This window comes from Molossus molossus, unplaced genomic scaffold (genome assembly GCF_014108415.1).
Source record: "Molossus molossus isolate mMolMol1 unplaced genomic scaffold, mMolMol1.p scaffold_m16_p_7, whole genome shotgun sequence".
NCBI classification, from domain to species: Eukaryota; Metazoa; Chordata; class Mammalia; order Chiroptera; family Molossidae; genus Molossus; species Molossus molossus.
The window spans coordinates 22,761,459-22,788,198 of NW_023425401.1; the positions used below are offsets into that span (position 1 = coordinate 22,761,459).

At 34.4% G+C, this 26,740-nt stretch overlaps 1 protein-coding gene across 1 annotated transcript in view; it reads left to right on the forward strand.

The window, feature by feature from the left end:
• Window positions 1-23,234, forward strand: part of MEOX2 (mesenchyme homeobox 2) — a 66,345-nt gene extending 43,111 nt beyond the window's left edge. Inside the window, exons 2-3 of the mRNA XM_036247127.1 lie at window positions 5,752-5,924; window positions 21,810-23,234. Coding sequence (XP_036103020.1) covers window positions 5,752-5,924; window positions 21,810-22,034 — 398 coding nt within the window. The 3' untranslated portion in view covers window positions 22,035-23,234. The remainder of the gene's footprint in view (window positions 1-5,751; window positions 5,925-21,809) is intronic.
• Window positions 23,235-26,740: the final 3,506 nt, after the last annotated feature.

The following is a 26,740-nucleotide window of genomic DNA, read 5'->3' on the forward strand; positions in this document are numbered from 1 at the left end:
CTAGAGTGTATAACAAGATTGAAATTTACATTTATACAGAAGACATGTACTTTTTTATTATTATTATTTGTTTGCTTTTGTGGTAAATACTACTTTGAACTTGGAAGTGAGAACAAAATCTATGCTAAATTTGACTCAAGTGGTGGCATTCACTCTCATTTTGTGTGTCTTTGAACTCTTTATATTTTTAACAAAAATAGTGTTTTTATTAAATAAATTCAGAGTTGTACAACATTAATCATAATATTAATTCCATCAAAATGTGTCAGTTATGTGTATGTTTCACTTTGTAGTATGTCATGGAGCAAGAACCGTTATGCTGGCATCATCTTACGATTCAAAAGAACTACATAGTAAATGAATAATAAAACAGGAAAGTAATAACATTAAAACAGAATTAACTTTTAATGTCTCATCATTTAAAAGCAAAGGGACTCCACTAAGAAGAGGTAAAATAGGACTGTTATATTGATTGGCACACAGAAGTAGGGGATTAAAATTAGTTATTAACTATATTACTGTTTTAAATTGGCTAAATTTTTATAACTTCAATCATCTCAGAATTACAGAAGAGAGAGAAAGAGTAAAAAACGTTGTTATATTTGTTGTGAGTTTATCCCAGGAGCTCAATGCAGTGCCAGGGCAAAAGTGTTACCTACTCTGAGCAAATGTCTACATAGAAAATGTGGAGACTGAAATAATTTATTTTTACGTAAACTCTGAGGTATATGTTTTCAAATTATTCATATCCATATTAACTCTAGTTATTAAATTGGTACCAATTTAAGATTAATCCCATGCTATTATCAGTTTTCTCCCCCCTCTTTCATTGCAACCTAAAAACATACAGATTTTATAAAGCATCTCAAGTCTCCATACTCTTTCCCTTTATATAATTAGTTTGTATAACATAACTGTGTAATAAGTTACCATGTGTAATATCTGCTTACATTAGTAACTATTGCTAAATACCGATACAACCATGAACACAAAATTTTTATTAATCTCATTCTAAGAATTAATTGTATAAAAATAACTCAAATGTTTGGGGGGAAAGTCAAATAAATCTATAAACTAAAATTTACTATTACATAATAGCAACTATTTTATCACACACCCCCTTTTTTTTTTTAGCTATACAGTTAATCTTTCAATATAGCCCACCAAGTAGGAACGTCATTGTCTGTAACAGAAGTAAACATGAAATCCTCTATACATTATTTGTTCAAACCATGAAATTAGTTGCAAAAACACATCTCTCTTGTATCTCACTAATTTGGGAATTATCTGAGCTGTTTCCTCCCTGAGAGCATTTGGACACCCCGGAATAATCAAGGAGGCGGTGACCCGGAGGCTGGGTGTGAAGGAGCACGCCCACCACTCGGCAGTAACCGCCCAGCCTGCACAATGGGTTTGGCGTATTGAATACAGCTACAATCATTACTATTATTATCGCTAAACTATAACTAAAAACGTGGAAATTCCTTTTTTTTGCTGTCTGAAATTTGAATTTGCTCTATTAGAGAACCATTGTCATAGTTATTCTTTTCTCATATCAAAGGTACAAGAAACAGTGGATGTTTTCAATGCTAATTTCTATTCTGAATTTAGCATAGGGGTTTCAATCCTATTTTCCCCTTACATATCTCAGTGTATACTAGAGGCATCCATTAGTAATAGTTGCTCACTGTGACTGTGGTTCTCAAATCTGGAGAATGGATCAGTCTGAGAGGATTTAAGAACCCCCTGGGGAAGCTGTTTTCTCTGGGAAAAAAAAATCTGGAGAGGCTGAAATGCCCACTCATTAAGAGGCTGTGGTAGCAACTTGGAAAAATTTCCCAAAAGGAAGGCAAGTTCCCCTTTTAAATGTGAACATTACTAACATCAGTAAGATTATTCTATAAATTCCCCTTCCTCCATCCACAATCCCTATATCTATATAAAAATAATCATTAGCTTCCTATACCTTCTATTTGTTCAGCTTTGTTAATAAGAACAGAATATCTATCATTTTGAACAGTTGACAAAACGTTGATACAAGAAGATATAAAAGGCTAAAAGATACTGTGGCTTAATATTCAATCTTTCTTCAGGGATGTGAAAACATATTCCTTTTAGTCTAAGCTGTAGAGCTATTTCTTTACATTATGATATTTTACAGACATAGGTAAATTATGTTCTTCATTTAAACAAGTTAATAAGTTTACCCAGGGTAGCCAAAAATATACTCAATCATAGTTTAATATTTCTCTTTTACTAAAAAGCACTCTGTGCCACTAGTGAACAGACCAAGCCCTCACATGAGTTGTCTTCAATAAAACATGATTATCTTTTGGCATCCTTTTGCACTAGGGGAAATAAAAAGTCACATGTGGAGAAGTTCGAAATGCTAGACAGAACTGATCCTTGGAGGGCAATTTTTATCCTCCACGGAAGTATTGCAGACTTCTTCCATTAGCATAGTCCCAGGGAGCAAAAGGTTAGGGAACTGGGACTGCCAACTGTACCTGAACACATAAGTCAACATTTCCTCTGAGCAGCGAGTGCGCCCACGTGTGCATTAAAGTTCGCAGACGAGAAACAACTATTGTAATATTTTACCCTGGAATATACTGTGCAGATGACGACATTTTGTTTGTGGTTGTAGGGAAGAAAGAAAGGCAGTTTCCAGATTCCCCCCTCAGCACCTACCATTTGGCATAGGATATGGGAGGTTGAAGGAAAGGGAGGGAATTTTGCCTCAGTTGAAACAGCTGGGAAACAGATGGAAGCTGATGTGCAATTTGCCAAAAGCCTCTTCCAAGGATTCCACCCATTTTCCACCCTGGAAAAGCCAGTGATAGTGGTAGAGGCTTCAGGGTCAGCAAATGCTGGGTTTTGAAAATGTACGGGAAAAAAATCAAAGAATTTTTAAAATTTAAGATTATAGGAAATATTGGTGCAGAAATGCATTTCCAAGGAAGATGTTCTTAATAGGAAAGAAAAAGTGGGTGAAAACCACAACAGGATCACAATTGCAAAGTTAAAGTGTGCACAGAATTAACACGGGTGCAGCCTCAGCTACACTGACCTTCTCTCTCTTAAGTAACAGAGAAGCACACCCCCAGTCTTTGTCACGTTAATTACTATATAATTATTCCATTTGTCATTATCGTAAATGTAAGCGTGCACAGTTTACATCATTTTAGCCAGTGGATTTCACTCCATAAGCTACTTTGGTTTGGATTTCAGGCATTCAGTAAGTTGCTTTTGGATTTAAATGTTGAATTATAGCCAGACTTTTGTTTAAACCCAGTCACTGGGTGTATAAACCTCCTGTTGTATATTTCGAGTTGCAGTGGACATGTGTATAACTCCACTACATGTGACTGTTCTTCTAAGCATTGGCCCGGGTTTTGTGTGTTTTTGTGTGTGTTTGTGTATGTGCATATGCATTTGTGTGTGTGTTTCTCTGTGGTATTTTTGAAGTACTTTTGAATGCCACAAAAGTTAAAGGAAATCGGTTTCAAAACTAAATACAAGTTAATAGGCTTTTCTCAATGTGAATTTGTTCATTCATGCTTATATAAGGGAATGTGTTAACCATGAATCATTCAAACTGAACTGCTCATGAGAAAAAGTGCTCCAGCTTTGCGGTCGGTTTCCAGCGCTGCTTCACTGCGGGGAAAGAGCACTGTCCCCACGTACAGAATAATCAGCCACAGATTTCAGGCTGAGCGTGGTTCCAGATTGGCAGAAGCGCTTCTGATTCACGTGAGGACATGTGTCCCTGTGATAGTGACTTATCTGAGTATTCTGGGCTGCAACTGAGTTTGCAGTCTGCCAGAATAGTCAGTGGGAAAGTTCAATTAAAAAAAAAAAATTAATCATTGGGAAGTTTTGCTCACACAATACCAGAATAGCTAAATGCCCCCAAAGATGTGGAGATTGGGAAATCCATAAAATCTGTAGCTAGGAGAAATGGGTGTTGGACTGTAGGTTCACTTAGGGCCTGGTAAGTGGGCATTGGTAAGTCGGTAGGTAAACAGGGCCTCCGTGAGAGCTCACACAACATTCATTAGGTACCTCACCTGGTCCCAGTGACTCACTACAAAGTGCAGTCAGCCCGTGCGTGACATGTCACAAAGCACTTTTTGCTCTGCCTAAAGCCTTGCCTGCCCTGTCAAGGTGGGGAGCCAGTGACAAGGTGGGGGGAGCCCGAAACGTGCTCAGTGAATCCTGAAGAATTTCGACCCATGCCAGGGCACCAGTCAGTGAAACGTGCTCGGCGGTCCCTCCGAGGAAAAGGAATGGCCAGTGTGCCAAAATTTGGATGCACACATTATTGCTGCTACTGCCACCAGACCTAAAAAATGTCACATCTGGCCAGTTTAGGTTCTGGTAAGAGTCAAAACAACATGATTTACATTAGAGGGCCTTGTCTAGGGGATATTCATTATGCAGGGCTCTCTTGATTTCACTTAGACTTCCCCCAGCCAGACAGAAAGAAAAAGAAAAATCTTTTTATTGCACTCTGTATTTTAGCATCATCAGATGAAGAAACAAATGTTGCCTGACAAGATCCTTTGTGAGGCCGCATTCTTTACCACATTTGTCAATTTTAAAAAAGTTAAAATGCCACTCTCTGTAACCTTTGACTAAACATCATTTTTCTTGTATCACTTCTCTCATTTGGGCTCATAGAAGAGTTTATTGTACTCCCACCTGATAAAAATGTCACTATTTGTAGGTACATGCTCAAAACTAACTAGAAAACCAAAATGATTTTCAAGAAAGCACAAACATGTCTTTATTTTATTATTTTGATATTTCACTGAGGATACATTTAACATGAATTACTGGAGCTGGAATGATGACCTGTTGGTTTATGTGGCATTTGTTTCCATTATAGACAAACATTCTGTCCTTCAGTCTGCTAAGAATGCCTTCCAATTACATATCGGAGATATCATGTGGATAAATGAAATACTATGTGTAAATTGTCTTGAACCCTTAGGAATAAAGATGGAATGATATGCTATAAATTATTATTTCTACATGGCATTTTACAATTTGGTGTTTGGATAGCGGATGTCGGATGTTGTGCATCTTATATTTATCACAGATATAATGAAAAATATTTACATTCTGTTCATATTTTGAGTTATATGAACACATTTTAATTATAAATTCTATGTTGGATAAATATTACACAAAATGAGAGCGTTGCTGTTGCCATCAAGGAGACTGAACTTAAATTGAAATTAAAAGGCTAAGAAATACACACACGTACATATGCTTAGTCTGATCTTGAACTGACTTATAATTCAGTTGCTAAACATTTGAATTGCTCCAATATTCATATACCGAGTCACCACTATTTTTTAGGATTACTCTGTTTAACAATACTTAGAACTCAGATAAATATGTTATACAAAATTTTATATCTAAAATTGTTTTCTAGATAAGCTTGTCTATCTTATCATTATAATAATATATTAAGAGCAGTTAAAATTTTGTTCGTGTTTCAAAAGAAAAACAACTAGACATTTCCCAATTAGGCTGTGCGTCACTTGAATGTTTACTGAAACAATAAGAAATATGTAAACTCACCCTGATTAGGTGAGTTCAGTCTTAGTGTTTTTGGTTCCTATTTTCCCCATGTCTAACACAGTGCCTGAAATTTTTCTTATATGAATGACATAATTGAATGTGTTTGAATGGATGAGCTAAATCTAATTCTCTCCTGCTTCTTTTTTTTTTTTCCACCAGACTCCCAGGAAGGCAATTATAAGTCAGAAGTCAATAGCAAACCCAGGAAGGAAAGAACAGCTTTTACCAAAGAGCAAATCAGAGAACTTGAAGCAGAATTTGCCCATCATAATTATCTGACCAGACTGAGGCGGTATGAGATAGCTGTGAATCTGGATCTCACTGAAAGACAGGTAAATTCAGACATTGTCATGATATGATATTTTCATTGCTTCGGGTCAACACTCTTCTCTGGGATTTTTTGCAATATCTAGGTCTATGGTTCTTAAATGCCATTTGGAAGAGGGGGTGTTCTATTTTTTCATGAAGTTCTTGCCTAGTAAAATAACAAAATTATGGATCTAAGATAGCAACATTTTAAAGAAAACTACATTGACTCAGTTTAAGGAAGCATTCTTTATTCTGTGATTGTGCCCTTTCTGGGCTTAATATTTATTTATTTTGTAGTGATGGCACAAGGTGGGGAACGTAGCTTATAATTCAAAATCTCCTTATTTGGTATATCAAAAGTAGGCTACTCCATATGGGTTTCCTCTATTGCTCAGGATAGGGTTTGTTATGTTGCAATAATACATAAACCCCTGAAGCTCAAAGACAAAACAAAAAACTATTATTTTCTTACTGTCTATACTAACTTTACAAGTCCACCGTTCCGAGGAATCACTCGCCAGACCCCATCTGACTGTCTGGCATCTCCATAAGTGGTGTCCTTGGCAACCACAGGAGGTAACAAAGACTTGGAGGTTCATGCCTTGACCTTTAAATGTTTTCACCTGGAAATGACCCATGTACTTCCATTTACACACTAATGTCCGGAAATAGTCAATTGTGCCACTTTAGTTCAACGCGGCTGGGACATGATGGGAGCAAGGCACATAGATCACTGGTAAATATTTCTGCCTCATTACCCCCAAATATTTAAAAAATGGTATTGGTCTCAGAAATTCAAAATTCTGGTACCACGCATTTAGAGAACACTTTGAAATTATCCATAATCTGTGGACTCCCGTTAATAAGACCTAAATAATATTTTTAAATTAATTAGCTTTTAGGTTCTGTCTTGGACTTTATTTGAACGGCAAGTGATTCTCTCTAATAATGATCCCAATGCAGTCTGGTAGGGATTCTGATTTGTCCTAGGAGAATCTAGCCTGCTGATGGTTAACAGTCGCTAATCTTTAGAAAAACATTCCTGAAAGGGAAATGCAAACATCCTTATGGACAGTGCAGTTATGATTGGCACTCTCAGGGCTAGAGTCTCATTTCCTCTTTCACTGTGTGCACCTCCTCCAGGGGTCCCATCGGAACCAAGGAAATATCAACAGGGTGTGTACAAATGAACACTATCTTAGAAGTCCAAGTTATTTTATCCAATTTCTTAAATCATCTGTTTTCCTTCTGTTAATTTCTATATTGTAGCTTTTGGTAGGATAGTTCTGGGTAGTGGAAATACATGGAGGAAGACTTTTTTGTGGTTTTATTTATTGGCAGTTTATTTTTCATTAAATATTATGACTGGTACCTAAATTATGGAGCACAACATTTTCCTTCCCTTGAACTTCACATACAAAATACCCTCCATAAGCGTACAGCATTTGGTGTGCTGGGAAGCAGGATCCAAAAGCTACATCATCAGACATCTGTGATTTTTTTACTGGGTTTTTTATTGTTGTTGTTGTTTTTAATGGGGAGCAGGAAAAAAAAGAAAGGAGGGGGGAGTTACACATTAATGTTCTTTTACAGAGGCAGTGAATTCTAGGAAATGCAACCATGTTTTATATGATATATAAAGGAAATAAGAAACTAGGGTTTGTTCTCAATCTACGAAAATGATGGGATGCAGCACTGTGCTCTTTGCCAAGAGAAAAGTTAAGATTCCGTGCTTGATATCCTGGAGATGGCCTATGATTACTCCTCTTTATCTGATCACAGGGCACAGGTTTTACTTTTGGCTGAGAATAATTTATTTTTAGAAGCAATTTTGTAAACTTGGTTTTGAAATTTTGAAGGTATTTTGGATGTTGCTTCCTTTTTTTTAACTGTCTTGCCACTTGGGAAAGCATTATATGCAAAAAATGTATATATATATATGAATTGCATGCATATATATATATATACACACACACACGCATATATACATATATAAAATGTGCATATATATTCAAATAAATATATACAAACACAATTTAAATCATTGTTTTTTAAAAAAGCTGCCTTTTCAATTTTTTACCAGCTAAACTTTACTGTGTAACAAACCACTTAAGAATCTTAATGGCTTCAAACAATGATCAACATTTAACTTGCTCACAATTTTGTGAGTGAAGAATTTTGACTGGGTTCAACTGGACAGCTCTACTGCTGGCCTTCCCTAGATCCCTCGTGGAGGTAAATTCAGCTGGTGGGTTGGTCTAGGCAGCCTCAGCTAGGAAAGTGTGTCTCTGTTGTGTGTGGTTTCATCTTCTAATAGGCTTTCCGGGATTCTTCAACTGGTGGTAGAAGCATTCCCAGGGGTATTTAGAGGAAAAACCCCAGTGCCTCTGCTTGTGTCACACTTAACTAATGTCACATTGTCTAAAGTAAGTCATAAGCCCAAGCTCAGGCCCGGCCGGTAAGGCTCAGTGGCTGAGCATTGACCCATACACCAAGAGGTCATGGGTTCGATTCCCTGTCAGGGCACATGCCCAGGTTGTGAGCCCAATCCCCAGTTGGGGGCATGCAGGAGGTGGTCAGTCAATGTTCTCTCTCATCAGTGTTTCTATCTTTCTCTCTAAAATCAATAAAGAAAAAGTATTTTTTTAAAAAGGCAGTTCCATTAAAAAAAAAAAAAAAAGACCAAGCTTAGTGTCATTGTAGGAGGGGCGAGCTAAGGGAGTGGAAGGAAGGCAAATTTTGTTGGAGGTCATTACTAGACCATTTAACTATGGCCTCATTGTCAGGGAAATAACCACAAAAGGAGAGATGATGAGGTTTTCAAATAATTGAAAATTTGGTATTATGCAGAACATTTTTTTTATCCTATAGACTTCTATTTGGAGTTTTGCAAGTTTGTATAAAAAGGAGATGTATGCATGTGGAAACTAAGTACCCAAATTAATTCTTTAGAGGGCTGCTATTTGTTATAGAGAACATTGAATTGTTATGAGAAAAATCGGAACAACAATCCTAGATTTACCAAACGGAATTATATATTCTTAGACAAAAAACAATCTTCCCGAAGCACAAAATAGACATTAAAACTACTTTCTCTTTCTTCTACTCAGGTTTATAGGTCATAATGGAAGTGAAATCATTTTTAGCATAAGTTGCGAAACACAACAATTGCCAGAGGGGAAACATCTTTGCTATGCAAGGCATGGTGAATTGGTTCTTTTGTAACACAAATATTTGTTAAAGTAGATTATAGAAATAAAATTTTGTTAAGATAAGCTAGACAAGTCTCTGCTAGAACTGACAAAAGAGGCAATAATTGAACAGGTATTAACTGTTGAATGTCTCAAGGGAGGTTTGTATGGAGAAGGTTCTGGTGATGCCAAGTGTTCATTTCAATTCTACACTTTTGTGCACATGCAGTATCTTAAAGTAAGAATCTAAAGTCTTTATTTACATTTTCTGGATTGAATTTTGCTATGCTTAATTTATCAGAAAAATATTTCATGCTGTCAATCATCAATTTGTTAATTTTAGACCCCTATAAGGATCTGAAAACATATTCCTCCCAGATGCCAAGGCTCTGACTTCAGTGAGATATTTCCAGTATTTTTTTCTTAAGGTTGGGTTTCAAAGGTATCAACATAAAGTTATAAACTGAACCTTTTTTATTCATCATCTTTTTTTAAACATTGCATACCCCTTTAATTTTTATTTATTTATTTTACAATTTTTATTAATTTCTTTTTGTTACAGATGTTTCCCTTTTCCCCCATAGACACCCTCCTCTTTTAATTGTGATATGTCTATCTCATTACTTTGATTTTGCAGTAATGCCAAACAAACTTACCTAGGTAATTTCTATCTTTACCTTATAAACTATTTTGTTTTTTAATAATCTTGAAAAAAATTTTTTATTTATTGATTTTAAAGAGAGGAAGGGAGAGGGAGAGAGAGACAGAAACATCAATGAGCCTGGGTGGTGTAGCTCAATGGTTGAGTGTCGACCCATGCACCAAGAGGTCACTGGTTTGATTCCCAGTCAGGGCACATGCCCAGGCTGTGGGCCTGATCCCCAGTGGGGAGCATGCAAGAGGCGGCCAATCGATGTTTTCTCTCATCCATGTTTCTAACTCTCTTTCCTTCTCCATTCCTCTCTCTCTAAAATCAACAAAGAAAGAAAGAAGGAAACATCAATGAGAGAGACCATCAATTGTCCCCCTCCTGCATGACCCCACTGGGAATTGGGCCCACAACCTGGGCATGTGCCCTGACTGGGAATTGAACTGGTGACCTCTTGGTACATGGTTTGATGCTCAACCACTGAGCCACACAAGCGAGACACCCTACAAATTCTTAAATAACACCCTTTTGTAAAATTTCCATATGTTAAAATATTCTAATTATAGATGTGCACATTTCTACTTCCATTCCACAAGCCTTATCTTGTCCGTACATTAAAATAACATGAGATTTAGTCAAGTAATTTGCATGTATATTCCAAAGATTATATCTAACTCCATATTGTAAAATATTTTCCTTAACTTTAACAGAATTATCAGTGTCCAAAAATATTTTTCTTGATTTTTTAAAAGCCTTTCAAGATTTAAATACAGAGATATAATTCATATGTATATATCAATGAAAAAAATTAAATAATTTCAATCCATAGCAAAATTATGTTAAAGAAGTAACTTTCTTCTAAATGAAAACTTACTTTATATTCAAAAGTAGCCTCTACACAAACTTTTATCTAGAAATATTACCTATTTACCTATACAATATGCATATGTATAACTAAAATGTTATTTGTAGATACCTTTAGCATTCTTATATTACCAGTCAATATACCTGCTTCACATTTTATGTACCACATACATATGATTATAAAGATTTACAATAATTATTTGATTTCCATTTATAAAAAAAAGATGTTAAATATCACTCCTGACTTGAATTTTCAAATCCCTACCTGAAGAATAAATCTCACAGCAATGTAAGATTCTTATATCTGTGTCTCCCATAATGCAACGCCTTTAGCGGTCAGGGAAGCCATAATTCCTTGGAACTCCATCTGGCCAAAGAAGAAGAAAAACAAAGAAAAAGAGGTTCATCCTGCAAAGTAATTCCATATTAGCACATAGGTATTAAATGAAACTATTGTATGTTATGTTAAATAAAAATGGAGACACTAAAAGTTGAGCTTCAAATATCTTTTTTTTTTTTTTGGTCCTCACCTGAGGATATGTTTATTGATTTGAGAGAGAGAGAAAGAAACATTGATCAGTTGCTTCCTGAATGCTCTCTGACTGGGAATTAACCCTGCAACATTTAGGTGTGTGGGAATACGCTCCAAACAACTGAGCCACCCGGCCAGGACAGAGTGTCAGATATTTCAAATTATATAATGTTGTTTTGCAGAATAGTTTGCAGAATAGTGTACAGTGTATTCTCATATACACTTCTCAGTCAACAGTAATAATCTCCAGCTGGCAGAGCCACTCGGAATATTTTGAAGAGCCAGTCAGTGTAAAGACCTCCTGTCCCAACATATTTTTAAGTTTGACAAGCTTATTCTGGCATTTTCGCCCAGCCAGATACTCTTGGATAAAGCTCCTGCCAAACTTTTAGTATCTCACAGTGGGGAGAAGAGAGCAGGCAGTTGTATGAAACTATAAGAGGAGTGACAAAACTGACATTTTTATAGAGTCGAGGCTGCCAAACAGAGAGAGAAAGGGAGATCCATCCATCTCACAAAGTCGTTTCACAGAGCTGAGCAAAGGCGCAATGTTGCCGATTCGTAAACTGAGATTACCGAAAGAGACAGACTGAATCCGTGGTACCTCTGCCAAGAGAAATGGAAAATCCCACCTAGTTGGATTGCGTTCCATTAGTGGAAATGAGAGGGATTATGTTTTGTTTGTTCCTCATAAATCATTAAATGGCCCAACGCCAGGTATTTTCAAAATAGGCATCCATTCTTTGGATGACTATGAAGGAGAATTTTTCGTGTGCCAGATAAACCGTGGTTTTGTCTTTTGCTCATTATTTTGCACAATCCTTCTTCTTTGCAGGTTTATTTCTGTAAATTTATATGAATAATTTTAGTTATTTAGTTAATAAATGATGTCTTCATGACCGGAAATATTGTCTATTCAAGGTAATTCAAGACTACCTGTGTAGCCAGTAATTTTAAAATACCCCCCCCCCTTTTTTGGATTACTATCTAACAGTCACCTAGAGTAAAATTAAGATATTTATTTTACTTAAATCATGGTTTCCCTGCTGTTTTGAAAGACTAAACATGATTTAACTCCAATTGGAAAATGTGGGTAGCACAGTGTGAAGGAATTGTTGGTGGGATAAGGTACAGAATCCTAGTTTGAAATGAAAAGAGATTTCCTGAGTAGCACTGTTTTTGAAAAAGAAATGCATATTGACATGAGCCCTAAAAGCCAGATTTGGCACCACCTTCAGGCTATGTTGTAAGAAAAGTAATTTAAGATCAATAATAAAGCAAGATCTATACAGAGCAGATCAACGAATCAATCCTCTAATTAATTTTCAGAAATAGTTTCCATGTAAAGTAGAAGACTGAGAAATAGGCAATCCATCTCTAACCATTTAAAAATGTAAATAACCAGGTGTGAACTAACATAGAAAAAATCGTAGGAAAATAAGGTCCTACCCTTTTTGAACCAGCCTTAAGAATATATAATCTGTATTTTTTATGTTGTTATTCATAGAGATAGACAAATATATCTCTATCTATATGTATATACACACCTATGTACACATATATCTCTGTGTGTAGGTATGTGTATGTATATATATATACACACACACACATATATACACACACACATAGAAAATAATCCTTATTTTAGAAATTTATTGAAATTTGCTTCAAAGATTGTTGCTATAAACATTAATCAAACTAATATAATGAAAGGATAAAAATAATTTTTTCAATTAAGCTCAGAATTTGCCACATTTCATTGTCCAATTTTCTCAACAAAGAAACAAATATATTAATTTATATTTAATCAACAGATCAACAGTAACATTCTGAAACATATGCATTGCATCACAGGATCATCATTCAAAGTGTGTTGTTGAAATAATTTCTGCTGTGAAAGATTACTCCTTTTCCACACTATTATTACATACATTGATTTTTTAAATTCATATCATTTGTCATTTAAAAATTCTAAAACTAGGAAGCTTCTGATAATTTTGAGGAGCTGGTACAAGTTTTGTGTTGGCATGTTAGACTTTAAAGAGATCTTCTATTACCTAAATCTGTTTATAGAGCAGTATATGCATATGTTCTATGACATCTATAAAATAATAAACCCAATTATAAGAACACAGACCATTTCTAGAGAATTTGGCGATAAAAGGCTTTTTCCAATCGGTCTCCCTATTACCATTGACTCCTAATGAAAACCTCAGAGATAGATGTATTCGATTTAGAAAAGATTTTAAAGTATTTATTTGCTAAACATTTAAATTTCTTGATAAACATTCATTTTGTTTCTATTATTTATTTAGTCATTTACATTATTCTATGGATTTCATAATAACTGTGTATAGATTCATAATTTTTTCAAATATCTTTATTATTCTAATCTATGCTGAACATTATTTTTGATTTTTAATTTTTTTCAGTTATTGAAATTATTACCTATTTTTTGTGTTTAGTGTTTGTTCAACATGATAGTAATAATTATCATTATAAGTTCTTACAATAGTCTTGAATCTCAGGAGATAGTCCCTAAATCTAATAAACTTATAGTGAAAGCTAACATATATTCTAATATTGAACTTAATATTGTGTAGAAATAAGAATATTAATGATATTCAACTTAGGAGGTTCCCAATATTCTGTAATTCTTGTAAAAATGGCAAGTTTTTATGTTTCAACAAAATATTTGTATTTTATAGTTTTCCATTAATTAGACAATAGCTTGAGTAGAGGCTATTAGTTAAAATAGTATATACCAGCGATTTTCAACAGTGTGCTGCAAGAATTTTGAAAGCACTCAGTACCTGACTATGTAGTCAGGGGCACTGACCTCTTTTCCCTTAGATTGTCAAATTAAAAAAAAAAAAAATGATAGAAACCAACACAAGAGCTGTCTGGTGTGAATGAATCAAAAGTATACCTATTTTTTGTCAGATGGGCAAAAAATAGAATATATATTTTGGTGTGTGGCACAGAATTTTAGTAATTAGTTTATTTGTGCCATCTGATTAAAAATGTTGAAAATTGCTCATATATACTGATCATGTGTGTTTCTATTCTTAAACATTATTCCAGAAATTAGGCAAGATGTTGAGAACAAAGGCCAACATTCTAGTTGATCTTAGTAGTTTGAACAAGATAAGTACAAATAGCGGCTCAAAATACACAAATTCCATGTATTCAAGAATAGCTATTCAGGAATTGTTCTAACACAGTGAAAGAGAAAAGTGCCTAATTTTGTTTTGACATTTCCACTCATTTACTGAAGTCATTTATTCATGTAATAATTGGGTAAACAATATTACACTTTAAACAACTAAAAAATGTATCTATATTTATTTTGTATAAAAATAGAATTGGGAGGAGTAAATTTTCACTGTAAATTAATATTAATAAAATAGGTTATTTGAGTTGAATGTCATCAGGTATGGCAGAAGGAGGTATAATTGTTAGCATTTACTAGTACTGTGATGTTTTTAAAGGTAAAATTAAAAGAACTGAATCCCCTAAGAGCTTTGCCCTCCATGTGAGTGGTTGCTTTGGGTACATTACTGGAAAGGAGAATGTAATACATACAATTGGCTTGTAATACATGGTGCCCATAACAGTTACTATGGAGAATATCATTTGTTTCCTCAGAAGATAGTTATTTTTTGTTCAGTATGTTAATTTTTTATGGCTGCCAATAGCTAATGTGTATTCAGTTTACTTAAAAACATGTAAAATAGTTTTTTTTTTAAAAAGTTTTATGACTACAATAGTGAGCTTTCTAAATAGAAAAATTAAAGTCTTTCCCGGCCAGTGTGGCTCAGTGGTTGAATGTCGACACATACACCAAGAGGTTCCTGGTTTGATTCCCAGTCAGGGCACATGCGTAGATTGTGGGCCAAATCCCCAGTGGGGGACATGCAGGAGGCGGCCAATTAATGTTCTCTCTCAAGGATGTTTCTAACTCTCTCTCCCTCTCTCTTCCTCTCTAAAATCAATCAATCAATCAATCAATAAAAGGCTTCTAAGCTGAAAATCATAGAGGTAGGATATAAACATTTATTACACACATTGTGCTAAAATAGAGGGAAACAGCGAGAGGCAGTCTCCAAACAGAAATTCAATGTTTGGTCATGAAGTATGTCCCAAACTTCTTCACCCTCTAGCACACACAGAACCGCCTCCCAGCTGCACCTTGGACTGCCCTAAAAATGTGGGGCCCACTGGTAGCTCCCTTCCAGGAGCTTCTTGGGAACAGCTGAGGATTTTTTCTCTTAATCATACACAAATCTATCTATTCAGGTGGGAAGAGTAAAGAAGGTTTTTTCCCCTTCATTTTTAAAAATGTATCTTTATTGTTGAGAGTATTACAGATGTGTCCCCCATTTTCCATCACTGTCCCCTTCTCCTGGTTCTCCCCCCACTGCTATCTTATAGAGCAGCAATTGTCAACCTTTTTCATTTCATGGCACACCCACATTACTAACATTTATCAGCACACACAACAATATATTTTTTGCCAATCTGACAAAAAAAAATTGGTATAATTTTTCACACCAGAGGACTATTGTTGTGTTGGCAGTTGTCATTTTATATCTGACAACAGTCAGGTATTGCACGTTTTAAAAATTCTTGAGGTACACCAATTGAAAATCATTATTACAGAATATTCTTGGTTCCAATTTTTAAGTTCACTTATTGACTTTGCCACTGTATTACTTGGGTAAGTCTTTCTAGGGACTGTTGACATTGGGTTTACCAAATCAGCTGCCATGAGCAAATTTAATCACAGGGGTTGTGATTAAATCTGAAAATGGTGTTTATACAATGAGCCTTTCCATGTTTTCATAAGTTAAAAGATCTGAATAAATACCTGTTAGGCAATGTCTACAGTATTGCAAGTTCCCAGATACAAATGGAAACAGTTGGAATATTAAATATACACATTCCATATGTTTCGAGACATCCAAATATGTTACTAAAGTATTTAGTTTTCATTTATATGTTTGGGGTTATGATTATTTCTTCAAAGACAGGCATTTATGATATTACATAAATATGGGTTATGGGATTATATAGATTCAATTTACTATTAACGAATTTACCTCTAGCCATGTTAGAAAATTGTGTGATGATAGATACACATTTCATTTGTGTTATCCTACGATATATGACCTCTAAAAGGTATTGTGAACAAATACACAAAACGTTGTAATGTGAATGAGTAAATAAATTACATTTAGAGCCCTATCCAGTTTTGCTTAGTGGTTACAGCATAAGCCCTATCTGAAAACCAATGGAAAAAGATCCTTGGGTGAGGATTAAAAAATAAAGAAATAAATAATATAGAGAGATAAAATGAATGTTTAGCAAAAGGCAACAAGGATCCTGATTTACAGCATTTTTATTAAAGACAAAAATATGCTTTCTAGATTCTGATATGCATCATTCAAACAAATTAATCACAGCAAAAGTCTCTCGACTGCTTTTTTCAGTAACTAGAGTCAAGATGTGAATAAATGTTTTCCTATTTATTTAAAGAGTAGTATGATCATCCAGGAAATATAAATATAAATACTTTGTCAATGAAGGAATAAAAAGTAAGGCTTCTTTATAATAAGTAGATTTTCTGAAAAGTAAAGGTCTATAACAACACTGTAAATATTCACTACTAATATAGCAGACTATTTTATCCTTGGGTTATTTTTTAATTAGAAGATTTTATTTAAAAATATTATCTGCACACAGAGATATTAAGAGCCTAGGAGTTGTGGTTCATATTGCTTTGATTTTATAAATCGTAGTATTTTTTCATTACTAAGAATCTAGAGATAAAGGATTTATTTTTATCTGTGTTGTTAATTTTGCTATGTAACAAAACACACTTTATGTAGAATTTTGCTTAGATCGAAGCTTGACAAAAAGAAAATATTCTTTTAAAACCTTCATTTCCACAGCATTTTTCAGAGAAATTACAGACTAGAAAATAAAAGTAGTTTTAAGCTCAAATAAAATAATAAAAGTTCACAAAATTTATATATCATGTTCAAGATGGAAAGATTTTTTTTAATTGTATGCAACTTAATATTTGATGACTGAATGTCCTAGAACGAAGGGTATTACCCCAGGTTACTGGGACAAAATTCAGAAGGCACATAGAATGCCAGGAACAAGAAGAGCATGAGATTGCCAGAGGAAGTAAATGACATGATGTATTCGCTGTGTGGCAGCACAGTGGTGTGGGACGCTGAGCCTCGGGTAGAGTTCTGTGCCATCTCATGAACCATGGAGGGAATCTCTTAATAAGGGATTAGCAATGTCTCCAACTAAACCAGCAAACATTTCAAGGATTTTTCATAAAATATGAAACTAATTTGTTATGTCAAATGCTTCATATTCAGCCAGTATGTTATTATTTACATCTCTCTCTCTTTCTGACTGTGAATACCTTCAGGACGGGGACTTGGTCTTATTTATTAGTACATTCCTCACTCCAGTACCTCACATCTTTCATCCATCGCAGTACCTGTTACTAGACTTTCAGTAATATTACGTGTATGAAGGAATGAGTATGTAGAGACTTCAAGTCACCAAGGACACGTGAGATTAATTTTACTTAGTTTATAAATGCAGATTATTATAGGAAACACTTAAAATTTTAATAAAAGTAAATAACACATTTGTTCAATGAGGTGTTAGGCATTTTAATGACTATGCTTTCACTATCTTAAAAATAAAGCAAAACAAATTAAACTGGATCCTTCAATCCAATCAATTAAACTGGATTACAAAATGATATTAAATTAAACTATATTTTTTATTTATAACATTGTGTTATTAGCATTATTATAGTAATATTGACTTACAGCCTGTAATGGCTTTTGTAGATTTATGTATAATAGTGATGCTAGTAGAAAAACATATGCTTTGTCCAAAATCTTCCTCTCCTTATATCATTATACCCCAATATTTTATAATATATTTGAAAATAAATTTGGATACACTGACTTTTGAAATTCTGACGTCTTCCTTCCCATTTTTATAAGATGTACCTACTATGTATTTCTTGCTTTCTTTTTGTTCCATTTCTAATTTCATGGAGTTCCAGTATCAAATATGTAATTTAACTCATAAGAAAATAGTGCATAAAGGTGTTAGGATGACTACATAATTATCAAATGCTTTCACATATATATTTATACATCTCTAGTATGCATTTATTTGTATAGGTGTGCATATGTATATGAGCTACTCTTGAAAACTATGAAGTCTTTATCAGTCTGTTTTACAAATTGAAATGGCAAAATTTTACATGGTAACCTAGAAAACAACATGAAATAGGCTATATTATTTCTAAAATCAATACCATATTTTTACATTTTTCATATAAAATTGCACAGAACAGGTTTTACACTGATATTATAGAATTACTAAACCCTTTTTCCCAGAAAAAGGAAATAAAAGTAGATTTTAAGAAATCCATCTCTCTCATTTTCTGCCAAGATGATTTTGACTGGATGTTTCAGCTCTTGGTGACAATGATGATAATGTGTTTCTTCCATCTGGAATGGTCCATTGAGAAAATATCCCTATGGAGAATCTTGAAAGGCTTATTATTCCAATATTACAAATATGAAAATTGAGGCAGAGAGAAGTGTAATTTTCTTAAATTCACACAGAAACTCAGAAGTGAAGCCAGGAGTGGAACCCAACTCATGTGGAAAAGATCTAATGCAACATGCAATGTCAAGCTTGCAAAGATAATTAAACTGAGTAGTATAATTACCTAAATTGTAGCACAGGAAAATAGTGTTATATTTACAAACCTAATTATATCAAGTAGGAGAATTACCTGAATGATAGTAATCATATGGATGAAGTTCACATATTTTATATGCTTCACTTTTCTGCCCTCAACGCTTAAAAAGTAGGAGTTTGAAGTATAACAGGAACAAAAAATAACTTAAAATAATAAAATAAAAGCACAATCTAGTGCCAAACAAACCCCAAGTTTAAATTGTGGCACCACATATACCCATCTGTGTATCTTAGGCAACTCTTAACCTTTGAATCTCAATTTCCACATCCATAAAATAGGAATAATGTTAAAAATATCTAGAAAAATTGTATTACAAATAATGCATAAATAGCACCTCTTAATGATTGCAAAGCCCTAAGTAGGTATGTTTGGTTATTAAGTAATAATAATACATGCATTCCCATCAGCTAGCTTTTAATCAATCTTCTTTTACTGTATTTTGAGTTACTCATCAGTTTTTGCACATGTTCTTATTATTTTATTGCCAATGGATAATGTACGTATGGGTGATACATGATGCAAGATTTCAGTTTTGTCCTAATAGGCCACTGAAAATCCAGAGTTGAGAAATGTCTCAGTTTAAATATTTTTGGTTCAGGAATCTGAGGAAACTGCACTAATTTTGATGGAGTATTATGATTTGAAGAACACTAATATAAAGCCATCTTTGGAAATTTATATTTCTTCTTACTTTCTCTTTAGCACTGTGCATTTACAGGCATTCAGATTGTTTCTAAAATTAAAATGGAGAATATCAAAATAACCCTATACCAGAAATAAAGAATTATTATGAAATTAGAATAATTAAGACTGGTTTTGTCACAGAGATGAGAAAATTGAGTGTATCAATAAAGCCATGCACATCTAAAAATTTGACTTAGGACAGAATCAAAACAGCAATCACTAGAAAAAAGGTGGAATATATAATAAATGGTTCTGGAACAACTTGTTCTCTACATGGTATAAAGTAGATTTAGATATTGTTTAGCACTATATATGAAAACCAATACTTCATGGATTACGTACTTCATTTTGAAATGCAAATCTTAAAACTCTTACAAGGAGACATAGAAGAATTTCTTAATGTCCTGAACAGAAAGAAGGTTCTTCATGAAGACATAAAGTGATAGGCATAACAGAAATATTGATAAATTTGAATATAAAAAACTTCAGAGTTTGATCATCAAAGGACACTCTAAAGAATGAAAAATGACATAATAAAATGAGAGAATATAGTAGTAGCCATATTACCATAAAGCATTAAATGAGCATTCAGAATATATTTTAAAAGTCTATAAAGAATAAATTTAAACTAAAAAGAATTCAATGCAAACCAAATATACAGAGGCAGTTTAGAAAAGAGGAACTGCAAATGGGCCTTAAACACTGTAAAGATGCTTTACTTCATTAGTAATTAGAAAATGCAAAATAAGAACATGCTTAGATAACATTTATAATTGTTGTATTGGGAAAAAATAACTGATAACTCCAACTATTAGCAAATACATGAATCAATAAGAACTCTTACACACTGGGCTATGGGGAGTTAAATTGATACAACTTTGGAAAATAATTTGTCTGTATTATCTTGTTAAGTTGAACATTCATCCACTAAGCAACTCCTGGATATATACTTAGAGAAATTCTTTCACGTGTTTACTGGAACATAAATGCAAAAATATTTATAGCAGCATTTTTTATAAAAGTGCCCAGGTGTGTGGCTTAGTGCATTGAGCATCACCCCATGAACCAAGAGGTCACAGTTCCAGGTCAGGGCACAAGCAGGGGTTGCCACTCAATCCCCAGTAGAGGGCGTGCAGGAGGCAGCCAGTGGATGTTTCTCTCTTGCTGATGTTTCTCTCTCACTCTCCCTCCTTTCCTCTCTCTCTAAAAAATCAACAAATACATATTTTTTAAAAAGAAGAAGAAAAGTAATTCAAGTGTCTATGCACAGAAGAATAGATAAATCGTGGTATATTTACACAAATAGTATAATCATTTAAAGAAATTCAGTATTTTAGAAGGAAACCTTTTCTCTAAAAAGCTGATGTGAATTATATAAGTTATGATCTCAGGATTAGCATTTGACATCTCTCAGTGAACAATGATTATTTTGACCTTATTTTTAGGAAAGTATTGGAAACATATTTACAAAAGTAAAATAAAAGTATGAAAATCAGAAAAAAGGAATAGTTCAAAAGAAGAAGGACTCACTCCGAGATGGAAAGTTCAAATGAAACGTGGTGAATGCAGCCGTGGGTGGCAGGGGACAGAATGGCTCAGCGGTCCCTCCCTGAGCATGCTTTAAATTGGTTCAGGAATTAACAGCTAAATGTCAAGTCAAAGAACTTGGGGGAGGGGGATGATGTTTCACCAAGACAGTCATTAAAATGTAACCATGCATGGTGCCAGATGGGCACTAGAATTATTTGGGGGATCGCTTTGTTAAGGTATATATAGTCGCTATGTTGTACACCTGAAACTAAAATTATATTGTATGTCGACTGGAATTGAAAAATAAAATGTAAAAATGTTAGCCCTAATTCATAGGAACTCTTTGTAAAGCCAACTGGTGAATGGCCTAAAACGATAGTTTTCCCACCTATTTTTTGTGTGGTGTGTTATAAAATCGCAATGCAGCACTTGCACGCACCTTCTGCAGGTTTAAAAATATCGTGAAGGTGGGCCCCGGTTAAATTCAGTGCTGGTTTATTTTCATAGTCATGCCTTCCTGACGTCTTTGTACAAGACTCTGAGGAGCTGACTTTTTCATTGAGGACAAAAACGGAGGAAAAGGGTGTCATTTAATTTTCTTTCTTTCTTTCCTCTGCTCGTTTGTCCTCTCCTTTGTTCAAGGTGAAGGTCTGGTTCCAGAACCGGCGGATGAAGTGGAAGAGGGTGAAAGGCGGACAGCAAGGGGCTGCGGCTCGAGAAAAGGAACTGGTCAATGTGAAAAAAGGAACGCTTCTGCCGTCCGAGCTCTCGGGGATCGGAGCCGCCACCCTCCAGCAGACAGGGGACTCTCTCGCCAACGAGGACAGCCACGACAGCGACCACAGCTCGGAGCACGCGCACTTATGACGCACGCGGAGCACCAGCTCCATTCTCAGGAAAGAAACGTGGTGACGCAAGCCTTACTCTAACATCGTTTACACGCAGACACGACTCCCACCGTGGTTGGTGATGTTACTCAACCCCGGCATCTCGAGTCTGTTTCTCATGATTCACAGAGGGTTTTTACACTAAGTGCCACTTATTAACGATGCTTCCACAGTGAAGATGGAGAAAGGGGAACTTGCTTTGAGTATTGCAGCTGTGTTGGTCATGTGTATGCCAGTGAGCAGGTATGTGCTTGCTTTTGCTTGCACTGAAAATTAAATTGCTATCCAGAGCAAACTCTGAGACGTTTCTATTCAGCATGCCTCCAGAATGAAGATACAGAAGATGAACGTGCTTTGAACATTCAAGATGTACGAGCTGATGTGTATGACAGTGGGCAGGTATTGGCTTTTGCTTGCACTGACAATTAAATTGCTATCAAGAGTAAACCATGAAACATTTTATCCTGAACAACCACAGTGCCTGAAATCACTCTTAAGTGGATAAAAAAAAAATGTATTTTAACTCTGTATATATTACCCTTAAGTCATTTTCCTGTCTTCACTAAGTTTAGCAATGCATTCATATTAGCTGATGAAAATAGGCACTCATGATGACAACCAGAACCAGCTTCTTGTCTTTTTATACATTTTGTCATCCCAGAAACAATCAGCACATGCTTACTTGTGTTCAAGTAGAGAAAAATACATTAGAGTCTGATAGGACATATTCTTGTACCACAGACAAAACAAATCTTATGTTGCATTTTCTATCAACTGCTGCTAATACATTATTATAAAAGTTACCTAGCTCCTCAATTCTTCCTATCTTATAGCTTGAAAAAAAAAATTAGGATCATAGGCAAATCAGTTACCTTGCAGAAAGAGCTTTGTATGACAGACATTGTCTGATTTTATTTCTATAAAATGTTAGCTGTTATGAATATCATTTAATTTACAAGGAAAAGGCTTCCCCCTGATTGGATGGTGTTAGACAAGTTGCAAAACAAAATTGATTCCTCAAGTTGGTAGACAATAACATTCTGAATGCCTTCAAATAGAAATCAGTAAAAACACATTATTTTTTCATATATGATGTATTCATGCAGAACAACAATCTTTGTATTTTGTAAAAAAAAATAATAAAAATAAAAGTGTTTAATAAATGATCCTTTGTAAATAATTTTGGTCTCCCTACTGTGTTTTCCTAAATTTTTACAGATTTTAATATAAATATTTAAGTCCCAAGTTCATCAGCACTTGTGTTATCCAGATGGTCAAATTAATGAATCATTTACTTTTACATTTCTGCACATCTATATTATAAAAAAAAAAAAATCCTTGGGTAATCAAAGATTATAGAGTAATAGGTATATATTAAGCCATTTCCCTGATTTGAGGAATATGCCAAATTGATTTCTTTGTGTTTTATAAAATCAAAGATAAAAGTAGGAGAAGAGGTAATATTATTTGCCACAATTAGATAAATAAAATAGTCATAAATTTTGGGTGTATAATATATGTGAATTAATCGAATACTTGTTAAGTCAAAATATCCAAGGTGGTTGATGTGAAAATTAGCTAAATAAACTAATGAGAATTCTCAGTATTGATGAACATTGCCAATAGGAACTCAAAGATTATATTAACTTGACACATTTTGTGTCATGCATGATTGCACATGCCTTGGATACCTAAGTTCTACTTATAACTTTATAACATTGTTTTTATTTGTTCCAGATATTAACCATAAATGTATAGAAATACACAGCAGCTTCCTCTCTCCCCTAATTAATTAATTAATTAATTAGAGATAGAAATAGAGAAAAAATAGTGGATAAAATTTTCCAAAGACCTTATCATTTAATTGATTTCATTTGCTTTAGAATGATGATACTGATGAAAAGTAGACTCGATTTTAATTTACTTAGTCTAGCATGATATATAGACAGTATTCAAGAAATAAAATACATAATTGGTTGTATCATGTTTTCCCTTTGTGTAATAAACTTTACCACAGCAGTTAGCAATATTTCTAAGTTAGCTTTGGAGGGAAGACTATTCAGATTAACATCTTCCAGGCATAAAACAGACACTCTTCTATCAATCACTTGAATGAATACATAGCGGATTTGCACTAGTGTAATCTACTTGGGTGGACTGGCCTTCTTAATGTAGGATTTAAATTCAAAACATCTTGACAAATTGGAGAAGTGGGAAAATATAAATTGAATTGAGTTTAATAGGGACAGAGTGGAAGATAATTCATTTCGGCAGGAAAATAATTTCCAGAAACCCTCTTAGAAGCAACTAAAGAGGGAGCTAAGGATTGAGGCCAACTAGAAAGATATAGAAGAATTACAGCTTAGTGTGATAAATGGAAAAAAGTGATTCTGAGTAGACTGGACATTGAGAAAATGTGAAGCATTTGTATTGCGAACCATGCCTGTATTAGAGAACTGTGAACGGTTCTGAAAAGATGTAATGAAATTAACTCCAGAGAATGTGAAGACTCACCAGGCAGGATAGGCCACTTGCTGACCAAAAGGGGGCAAAAGGGGATTAAAATTATCCCCACATAAGATGCTGAAGCACCTTAGCTCAATTATGATGAATTGACAAGTAAACAAGCAGGCTAGATTAATTTTAATGAGAAGAACTTGCTATCTTTTTGAAGTATTTTAGTATTTTCTATCTTAAAAGTGGAGCATAGGTTTTCTAGATAATACCTCAACATCCTTCTAGAATTACAATCCTGCCAGGAAATCTAAAAATGTTCTCATGTACTATGAGGTTTGATTTACCCCACAAATGACAAAGTCTAAAAGAACTCTGTTTTTATTCTACACTGGGATCCTGACTTGTTATGATATCATTTTACATAATGCCCTCTTCACATAATTCTGTCTCAGACCTTGTAGCTCTGTGGAAATTTATATAGCATGAAAGTACCTTTCTCTGAAAATAGTATGGAATCTTGGTTAGAGTCATTTTTCCAGCAGGATTTAGAGGGATGAACACTACAAAGTTTTTCCAAAAGCGGATCCACATATTTTTAACTCATTATTAACATGACCCCAATTACCTCTTACTTCCCATGTTTACCTGTTTTCCTCTTCAGAGACCCAAGACCTGAGTTTGCCAGTTTCATTTTCTAAAACAAACTAAATGCACTTAAAATAATCCCTACCACAGTTTTAATACACTTTTGAATGACATTATATAAAATAAATGTGGGAATGACGTGAAATTCAGTACGGACTTTCTTTGAGAGAATAGAATTAGATTCAAGGACAGACAGAAGAACAAAGTAAATTATAATACTATATGTTTTACGTTTTTAACACTACTGATTTTCAAGATCATTGTTTAAAATTACTGGCATATCTACAGTGGCAAATGCTAATTTCCTTCTCAGAGAAGTTGAGAGGAAATTATAGGGCTAAAATAAAATCTGTAACAAGATGGCAGAATGTACTGTTAGTGATGGGAAAGGTTTACTGTGAAATGTTCTCTCCTTCATTTCTAAATATACTTAGACTGGCGAGTCTAAATAGTACATAGACTTAAAGAGTAAATCACTTATTCCGTGACCTATTTTCTAATAAAATGGTGTTAACATAATTAATATACGCAGTGAGTGGTATATAGATTAGAAAGAGATGCTTATCAAACACATAAATACTCAAGTGATATAGTTTTTTGAACTATTTGAAGAATAATTGTATATTTATCAGCTGCTTTTAATTGTATTCTTTCAGTAATAAGCAATCTATAAATAAAAATAAAGTCAGGGCTGCTGAGAATTTAGTATTTAGTGTGGTTCTCTAAACATTCTGATTCTATGAATACTAGGCATCTGTAGAACTCATATGTAGAGACTGTTAAAAAGCATCCGTTGTTTGGTATGTTTTCATATCCCCTGCCTAACTCTGACCAAAATATTGAAGAAGAGTCCCTCTCATGAGCACCTCAACATTTCTGCATTAGGTTCTTGTAAAACAATGCTATAAGTAGTAGAAAAAGGAATATAAATGGCCCCAGAACAAAAGATTGCTACACTAAACTCTGAAACCTATACAATGTGTACTTCAGGATTTGAATACAACTTTTTTTTTCTTTCTCTTCTTTTTATTTTTATTTTATTTTATTCTGCTTTTATTGTTGACACTATTACAGATGTCCTTAACCCCACCCCACCTTTGCCCCCTCCACCCAGACCATTCCCTCCCCTCCCTCTGACCCTCACTACACTGGTATCTGTGTCCATGGGCTCTGCATGTGTGATCTTTGGCTCTTCTCTTCACCTTCTTTCATCCAGTCCACCCCACCCACCTCTCCTCTGCCATCTGTCTGTTTGAACCATGTATCATGTATCTATGCTTCTGGTCCTGTTTTGTTTGTTAGGTTATTTTATTCATTAGAGTCCACAATAAGTGAAATCATATAGTATTTGTTTTTCTCTGACTGGCTTATTTCATTTAGCATAATAATCTCCAGGTCCATCCATGCTGTCACAAAGGATAAGAGTTCCTTTTTTACAGCCACATAGTATTCCATTGTGTATATGTACCACAGCTTTTTTATCCACACATCTACTAATGGGTACTTGGGTTATTTCCAGATCTTAGCTATTGTAAATAGCACTGCTATGAACATAGGGGTGCATATATTCTTTCTGATTGGTGT